The sequence below is a fragment of the Rhyacophila brunnea genome, unplaced genomic scaffold (genome assembly GCF_057557595.1).
Source record: "Rhyacophila brunnea isolate RB1 unplaced genomic scaffold, BYU_Rbru_1.0 scaffold_7, whole genome shotgun sequence".
In the NCBI taxonomy this organism is placed as follows: Eukaryota; Metazoa; Arthropoda; class Insecta; order Trichoptera; family Rhyacophilidae; genus Rhyacophila; species Rhyacophila brunnea.
This window is the reverse complement of record NW_028233339.1, coordinates 20110313-20120367: the sequence shown is the minus strand read 5'-3', so window position 1 is coordinate 20120367 and position 10055 is coordinate 20110313. Positions and strand designations below refer to the sequence as shown.

Here is a 10055-nt window from a genome sequence, read left to right as displayed (position 1 = left end):
TGTAATTGACGCATAAATGAAGCCGCGTGCCGTGCGTTTGGTTTGTGGGCGAGCGAACGCATTCGTCTACAAATGTTCGAGACCATAGACCACGTTGCGAGTGCTCGCCTAAAGTGCTCGCACTAGACGCTCAGAATTAAAATATAATTTTATATTTTCTTACGTTATATAGTATTTTTAAGCGGTCAAAATGCAACCATTAGGTAAAGATATCCATAATTTAAGTTATTTTAAAGAAACACTAGGTCACTGATATTAAAATATATAATAACCCATAGCTTACGGGCCGCATAAAATTGTGTTTTTGCTAATTACTTTTCAAATGCAAATTAACACGTTAATTACAAAATTAATTAAAAGGGCCCGTAAGCATTGTGATAATATACAAATAAATTATCACGAACATGTATCAACTTACCTATGAAACGTAATACCATCTTCTTGCTTATCAATACGGCTACCATATTTTAATACAACACACAAAACCATCTTTTCTACTTAATTAACTAAAAATATTTACCACTGACTTTATGTTTAACACAAGAAATAGCAATTTTAGCAACACGGTTATCGACGCTTAGTTATGCAATAAGCGAAGATTTTCCGGTTACACTGTAGCAAACCATCTCCCAGATTTGTAAACCTTTTGTCTTACTCTAGCTCGTGTCGCAAAGATTATGAGGGTACCGAATACTTTCTCACTCGCCCTTATGCATCGTTTTTGTTCAGGCCTTGTTTTTATGGTATTTTTGCGAACGCAGTTTGTTCCTTGGACCAGTTGTACGGACTGGACTATTATATTAAGGGCTATCAATATGGAGGGCCCGGGCTATAGTCTCTTTCGCCATATGTTAAATACGACCGAGGGCTGAGTTAGTGACGTACGATAGGAATATTATTATTATTGTATTTAGAAGCAGGAGACAATGTATTGTTTAGGGCAGCACTCGAAATATAAAAGTTTTGTACTTATAAATTAATATCTAATGCATTATTTACGATCGTTTAATTATATCAACTAGTAATATCAAACAATATCGACAAACATTGAAGATGTCGGAAGGCGAATCCAGGAATACGAAACACAAATCCTATGGAATGGTACCAAACTCTCATTAACCAGAGTTTATGTTACCTAAAAACCTTGTATCAAAACAACACAAAATCTCATTATTGTTTGTAAAAATAAGTGTGTACCACATGTCAAATTACTTAATAAACTTTACTAAAAAAATATAAATTAATGTAATGATTTCATAATAATTTCTTAACCGGAGTGCCAATTTAAAATTTTCAACGAGACAGAACGGAAGTCTCGAGGAATTCACGAACTAGAGTTGCCCTTCGGTTCGTTCCGGTCCATTTCGAGCGCTGGCTTAGGGGTGATTTGTGAGAGTAGGTTATATGGAAATTATAAAAAATATAAAGAAAAGTTTTTTTATATTATATAGATAGTATGTATTTGTAGTTCATAGGTAGGTTCGAGTCCTGGGTCGTTCAAATACACATGGGTACCTATTGTTTTTTTAAATTGTGTTTGGAGTCAGCGTATGGACCTAATAGGTTGAGCAAGTGGCTAACATTCATTTCTCGCAAAAATATGTTAATACAACCTCCACTCTGAGGCCCATATCGTCGCCTCAAAAGCAAAAGGGCACTTGTGCAAAGCTAGAGTTTTGAGAAAAACGCATTTTAAGTTTTTTTTGAGTGAAAAAAAAAATCATGTGGAGGTTATTTCTTAATATTTTGAAATGTTTTTTTGCTGCAAAGGCCTTTACACATTTTAAAATAATTACACATAGTACCCTTTCTTATACCTATTATTTTTGTAACCACTGCACATAGACTGACAAAATCATGTACATGCTAGTTACGTTAATTGGAGATTAGTTTAGAAATACACAAGCGACTTTTATTTTATTTCGAAAATTGTTATTTCATGGATTTAGCTCCACAAATGCCATTTTGCCTATAATGTGAAGCAAAAAATTACGAACAAAACAACATTCATAGGTTACTCAAAACCGTCAAAATGTCACAATTATTACACACATAATATGATCCTCTCAGAATCGAACTTGGTGAAGTACCTAGTATTATTAATTAACTTACTCTTGTATTCAAAAAATTTAAGAAAAGTTTTTTTAAGTCAATTCCATATTTTTAGGTGGACATGTAACCTTTTCGAAATATATTATGAAGTAGAGGCAATTTTAAATGTTGTCGCTTTTGAAAGGAAATAATATATCCTTATTTCAGAAAAAATACCTACATTTTTTGAAAATAAGTGATACGAAGAAACATAAAAATCTGCTTGTGTCTACGATGTGTACGTACAACTTAATAATAGTCTGTTTCTACACCTTCAACATCGTTTGTTGGCCATTCTATATTCTGGTAAAAAGTTAAGTGTTCACATAATATTTCTGAAAAAGCTTTAGGTAGGTAATACGTAAACACATTTCGTCTTGAATTCTTGACAATTATATAATTTCACATTTTTCGCGGAATCAACATATTTATAAGTAGTACAATTATTGTACTGGACTCGTAACGTTTTCGGAATACATGCATATTTGGAATGCTCTGAAATGACTTAACTTAGAACGTTTTCATAATACATTTATGTGTATTTAGGTAGTTAATCTGAAAATCTTATTGATGGGAGATAATTAGCCTGTTTAAGAAATTATAATAAAATTTCTTTATTAATATTATTTTACACGAGCATGAATTTAATTTACCTCAGCTAGAAACAGCTGTAGTATTCGTAGGCAATGGTCTAAACTAAACACTCTAAACCAGTGTTTCCCAACCTTATTTCTGCCAAGCATCACTTCAACGCTTCAAAAATCTCCATGCTCCCCCCCTATCAACATTTTATAGTTACCAAACTAATTCTGAAAAAAAATGAATAATCAAGCAAATAAGTGTTAAGATTGCGCAATCATTATTGTTTGTATTTTTTTTATTTTTTGGGATTCCGGCCATTCGGGATTTCGGCCATTCGGGATTTCATCTTTCGGGATTTCGGCTTTCGGGATTTCGGCCCAAACCCAAAATGCACATAGACTATACTATTTTTAATTTAACTTTCAGTAAGTAAATATGTATATTACGTTACATGTACAACTCGAAAGAAAAGTAGTGCGATCCTTGTGCTATGCTTCGTCTTCAAACAATTTTCAAGATGACCTTTTTGCCCCGAAACCATTCAAATTGCCCCCCGGTACGTTGGGAACCACTGCTCTAAACAGTATCATTTGCCGGCTTGCCGCCGTAAAAGTAGATATTATATACCTACACCTGAGCTCAGGTGATGCAAGTTTGTTACCAAAGAACAGAAATTTACCGGCCATTCATTTAGTAACCAGCTGTCTCTCGATGTTGTCGGATATCGTCGACGGTGTTCGTTATAAACACATCTGACAGATCTAATATTTTAATGATAGTACGAAAACAATAAATTGTGCAAGTTAATACCTACGGTTCACGTGATTTTTAAAGGTTATGGTATTATGATCTGAGATTTAAACAAATAATAAAATTATAAAACGTGTGCTGGTGAATAACAATAGTTATATAAAAATGACTGTCGTAACGAAACCTAGTGAAAAAGCCCCTAAAGAAATAAATCATAAGAATGGGTCACTGTTACGACTTGGGATAATCGTTGGATTGATCTTCTTAGTGTCATTTATCGTGTATATTACTCCGATGCCAGGTGATAATTATATTTTATTAGTATCTGATAATTTGGTTTTACCTGAAGAAAAACCAGGAAGTATTTTCCGAAATAGTTTAATTTATTACATTATTTTATTATAAGATAATAACCGTAGGGTGTATATTAATTTTATTAAATTAATGATGTAATTTCATCTAAAACTAATGTTTTTATTGTGTTTATGGTAATACATAAACTATTAGTAAATGTGCCGCAGAGGTAGCCATGAGATTTTACAAATTTCTTTTTAGACGAAACCAAACCTAACCTAACATAACATAACCTAACCTACCCCAACCTATTATTACCTCATATAATCTTAGTTTGTGAATCAAAATGTATGAAAATTTCAAATTTTCAATTACCGATTATTGGATTGAAAAGCCGGTGCGCCGACAGAAAAAGGTATTTATTACAATTGTCTACCTACATGGAATAAACTGTTTTCGTAAAAAAAATATACTTATATAAAAGCTCATGGCTACCTCTGCGGCGCGATTACCAGTGACGGTTGTGACATTGGGGGCGGCAGTTACTCGAAGGGCGGCAAACCGAGGAAAATTATTTAGAATATATAGAAATACCTACCTAAACTTAGTAATAACGAAAATATTATCATTCCATAAAAAAATTCAGCTCACTGGTTTTGACGGGTTCGCGATATTTAGTTTACTTCCATTGTCATTCGACGTCCTTGGTGACCAGAAATGACACATGGAGATTTGTAAATAATTAGTCCGATATTTTGTTAGTAATGTATCCATACAACACATTTCTTAGATGTTGGACTCATGAAAGAATGACAAAAATAATGTTTAAAAAAAATGAGGCGGCATTTTACCTAGGAACGTCAGTGGCAATTACCATTTTATTAAATTAATGATGTAAATTCATCTAAAACTAATGTTTTTATTGTGTTTATGGTAATACATAAACTATTATATTTATTTAATGTTCCTGGATTTTAAATGACATAAAAAAATACTTGATCAATAATTTGGCGAATTTAAAAAATAATACTCGTATACTAATATACTAAATAATCGTCAGCTTGCACAGTAGTAATAATGTCCCTATAAAAATTTCCCCCTTTAGGAGATCTCTGAAAAATTGTTTTCACATGTTTTTTATTTATTTGCCGCTACTTTAAATGTGCAGCCGCTAACCATCTCATGATAATCTTATAATACATGAGTTATTATGATTGCCATTATATCTACACTACTTTAATAATACGTATTATTGTTTTAGTTATAGATGATTGAGTAGTTTCTGTATTTTTGACTGTATTAAAATCAGCTAATGACCAATATTTATTAGTAAGTATTACTTAGTTACAAATTAAGATATGATTGGATATAATATTAATTGACAAAAAAAACCATTAACGTAATAATACAGTGACTATTATTGTTGACTTTAGGAGTAAAAATATTGAAAAATATTATTTATTATTTTGATTGTCGTACTAAGTTTAAAAAAACTATTCTCATTTATTGATTTTAAAGTTAACATGTTTAAAAATACCATAACTAGGTAGACATGTAAATTATGATTTATCTTCAAAATAATAATACAATTCAAATCGATCGTTTCAGTAATTGGTAAGTATTTTTGGAAGAGTTTCTAATGGGAAATATCCTCCATATTAAAACACACAGGTGAAAAACATGACGCCCAGCGGGAATTGTCCCCGCGTTCCCTGGATTTGCGGCAACGTGTTTTTTCTAGTACCTACATAGTTATATATTTTTCTGATGTGTTTTTTCAAATTATGTATGTTCAATAAAGAATATTACATTCTGAAATCTTGTGAAATATTCGTAGAAAAAAAATAGTTCATAAAAGATAAGAGGGATATAAAATAATGATAAATACAATAACCGACTGCCAAAATTAACGCAATTTGTAAAACATCTCAAAAATGTAAAAAAAAACTAAACTGCTAATTAATTTCACCGCAGTTAGATAGGACGCACATTGCTTAGTTGGTAGAGCACTTTGCAACGAATCCAGTGAACGCATGGCCGAGTCTCTCTAGGCGTCGTTTTTTTTCAAATTTATTTTTTATATTTCTCTGGGTGTTTTCAAATTATGTATGTTCAGTAAAGAATGAAACATTCTCAAATCTTGTGAATTATTCGATCACTTTGAGTAGGTATATAACAGACACATAAGGTTCTTGAAACAATAAAGCCGCAATTATATTGACGTAGGAACACGAAAAATCTTAAATTGCGTTTTCCAGAAAATGATCATGGAAATAAGGTAGTCTGGCACTCGGGTATAGATTTTTAATTTGAATACGCTCAAAAACTTTTGAATAAATGTCAACAAAAACAGGTTTTTCTTGTATAATAATTGTTATATATGTGCGTATGCCTACATATTATGAGTGCCATATTATAATATGACATTTCATTGACCTATGTATACGTATAACTTGATAATTATTAATTGTCTTCACTGGAGATCAATAATCAATGATACAAAAAACGTTTAAATTTAAAGCATTTTTAGAAAAGTTTTTCAAACCCCATCTTATCTAATTCAAGGCGATATTATAATTCTTAATTGTTATGTAAGAGACATTATGTTCCAAACGGCTATTGGCAATCAGTTCTAGGTTTAGTTGTATTTTTGGCAATATAGACGTTAATCTGTTAGATATTTGAATACTTTTTACAATTTTATAATACATAATTTTTGTATCATGAATTATTTATACGTTCGTTATTCACAATGTAGGTATAACTATATAATATAATTTATAGTGTACAGAATATGTTAAAAAATAAATAAATTGAAACTGAAATAAATTGAACACGTGGATGTGACTAGAGTTGGGTATTTCCCGAGAAAATCTCAATCTCGAAATTCGGGATTTCCAGAAAAGAATTCTCGAGAATTCTCGAGAAATCGGGAGATTTCAAAAAACTTGTAAAAATCCTAAAATCTGTGTAAAAACAGACAAATTCCAACTTTTAAACATTACTTATTAAAATAGAATTTCAACACAGACTGTCAATCGCTGCGTCTGACAATTGCATGCGCTATTGACACAAAATTCCCTGATGTTGCAAAAATTTCGTTCATTTTGATTCGACGTTAGTTTAATTGTGTTAAATGCCCCGATCAGTCCTTGAATTTTGTGTTTTCTGTCCACCTTTTCCATATAGAAAATTTTCTAACATTTTTTAAATTAATATTTGATAATAAAGAAATCCCGAATCCCGAGAAAAGATTCTCGAGATCCGGGATTTCCCGAAATGTTAAAAATTTCCATTCTCGAGATTCGGGATGGAAAAATCCCGAAAATTTCTCGAGAATTCCCGTCGGGAAATTCCCGAAACCCAACTCTAGATGTGATGTTATTCTACTATATTACTACTATGTAATTAAACAATTAGAATAGTTTAGCTGTTTTGTTATGAATGTATGAAAATAATATAAAACATGACAATTTTTATATGACGTAAGCACTTTTATTATTACATTGATATTACGTAGTAATCGTTTATATAATAATTTTGTATGACTCAACAACCTCAATTATTATAACTAAGTTTGCGGTGAGAATATTGAATAACCAAATTTTCAGTATAAGATAATAGTAAGATAGATATATATAGCAAGCACACGGTACTTGCTTTCATAAATAATTCCTTACTAGGTACTTCCTTACTACATTGTTTTTTATGCTTTGAGAAAATATTTAACTGTAATAAAAATATAGATAGTAAGCTACATTATTTTTTGACAATTGTTAAGAATTACGTGGTTTTGTGTCCAAAGTCGTAGGATAATAAAATTTAGCTCCTTTGCCAGGTAGTGCAAAGTCAGTAACATCCATCGACGAATATTGATATATTATTTGACCATCGAGACAACATGGTTTTATAATAATTAGAATGTGTTCAATGTCATTTTATTTTGAAATTTTCATGTTTAATTACTTAATAATACTTATATTTTACTTTAATATCCTATCAATGGTTTTTTTGCGAATATCTCACAATACAAGTTTATAGAGAGTATTGCTTATTTGTAACTATTACTGTCATTTGTAATTATATAGCGCCTGTACATATGTATGGATTTATTGTCAGCAATAGTATGTATTTTAAACTATCGTGACAATAACTGTTTACACAATTCAATTAATTCTAATTAAACATTCTTGAAGAGTAAACGAGACGCGATGATGTCATTTTATGGTATATTTGACAGTCGTAAAAATCGGTTAACCTCAAAATGAGTCTGCGCAGTGTAGTCCGTTTCGAACAAATCCAACTGTCGCGTGAAAATTCAGAAGCTCCTAACTTTTTTGATTAATACAAGTTTGCATGTGCATTTTCTCGTTATGGCTGCGATAATACGTACTGTCAACAGTAAATATATGCACGTGTAAACGGGGTAATATATTATTTGATTATTAAGTGATATAATTGAATGTACCTAACAAATAACTTACGTACGTGAGAAGACCTAATTAAAGATGATTATCATAGATTTTACATATACTTGCATTGTGTATTTACTTACATACATGACGTTTAATAATAAATACACGTGAATGACATTCTATTTCATTACCTCTGAATAGAAGTTGAAAAAATTGATAACAATCGAGCTTCGAAAAGTCTAATAAAATATCTCTATAGATACGATGTCGATAATATTCTCTGTTTGGAATGCCGATGGTGATTATTAGTTTAATTTATAATTTATTTCAATATTCAAAACAGAATACTGTAGACGGCGAAAATTAATGGATTTAGACCAGCGATTTCCAAACTGTGGGGCGCGCCTCCCTGGAGAGGCATGGACTGTTGCAAAGGGAGGCGCGAAAAGTTTACAACAATATAGCCACAGGGCCCACAGGTTTGCAGTTTGCAAGTGCATAGTTTATACAACGGTAGCTAGTTATAAACTATATAAAAAACATTCCCATAAAAGTTAGGTTGTTTGTAAACTTGTATGAAGATATGGAGACTAATTTTACTATACCTCATTTCTATACTATTGTGCATGGCCCCCACAAAAGGGGGGCTGACAGGGCTCCAGCCTGGGGGCCCGGTGCTGCGGGTCGACCAGTTAAGTGAGATAAACACACCACAAGTTTGTTCTATTAGTAAAAAAAAGTCGGTAAAGTAGGCACTGCTACCATTTGTAACATCATAATTATGCGAAACGGAATTTTCTGCATTAGAATGAAATCCATATATCGAGCCCATTTAGTAGAAAATAGGGCTTTGAAAAATGTATTTAATGAAATAAAGGGGGAGGCGCCAAGATTAGATTGTTTTAAAAAGGAGGCGTAGTAACAAAGTTTGGAAACCATTGATTTAGACTATTTAGATCGTATGTATAGTTTAAATGTACCATGATGTGATGACCGATTGATAACGTATCCGTTTGGTAAGTCGAGTATCTCAGGTTTGAATCTTGGGTTTAGAAAAATACACCTGCTGTTTTTAAACGTGTGTTTGAACCCATAGTATGGACCTAATAAGTTGAGCAATCGGCTAACATCTATTTTTTTTATAAATAACAATCTGTTATAAAATCCCTCCGTGAGGCGGTACGATCCACACCGGAGTGACTAAGATGATTGATGATCGCCAATGAAAAAAATATCTACTCTGGTAGAATATTAGTCTGTTAGGTATTTAATACTTTCATCTTCCTCAATGGTTGATACTATTGTCAAATGTTTATCTTCTCCAACGCTGACTGACAGTCATTCACGATAAACGTTTGTATTTAAAGTTTTATTTTTCTCTGAATCAACCCCTGTCTAGATGATTCCATCCCCATTTCATTTAATTACGAACTAAATATTCTTTTTTTATTAATAAGTTTCATCCTCCTCAATGGTTGATACTGTTGTCAAATGTTTATCTTCTCCAACACTGACTGACAGTCATTCCAGATAAACGTTTGTATTTAAAGTTTTATTTTACTCTGAATCAACCCCTGTCTAGATGATTTCATCCCCATTTCATTTAATTACGAATTAAATTTTCATTTTCTATTAATTTGTTTTCAATTCGATAAAGAAGGAGCGGACAGCAAATAAATAATGAAAGTTGTATAGTTATAAAGTCTTCAGATAGGTGTTCATAGTTTAAAAAAAATTTCTCGTGGAGACAAGTAGCCATGTCAATATTTATACTATTTTATCAACTAAATGTGAGAGTGAGTCAATAGTCAATATTTAACGTAACAGTGGGTTTTGAAATATGTACCTACCTATCTAAATACATTTAAATAATATGATCTAAGTTGAGTTAGTACGAGATAAAAAAGAAAATGTTCATGCTTA

The 10055-nt window shown here is 31.6% G+C and overlaps 1 protein-coding gene across 1 annotated transcript in view; it reads left to right on the top strand.

Annotated features, from left to right (window-relative positions):
• Window positions 1–3365: 3365 nt before the first annotated feature.
• LOC147064590 (multicopper oxidase 3-like) overlaps window positions 3366–10055 on the top strand; it is a 38179-nt gene continuing 31489 nt past the window's right edge. The window contains exon 1 of the mRNA XM_085957584.1: window positions 3366–3724. Within this exon, the coding sequence (XP_085813710.1) occupies window positions 3589–3724 (136 nt within the window). The 5' untranslated portion in view covers window positions 3366–3588. The remainder of the gene's footprint in view (window positions 3725–10055) is intronic.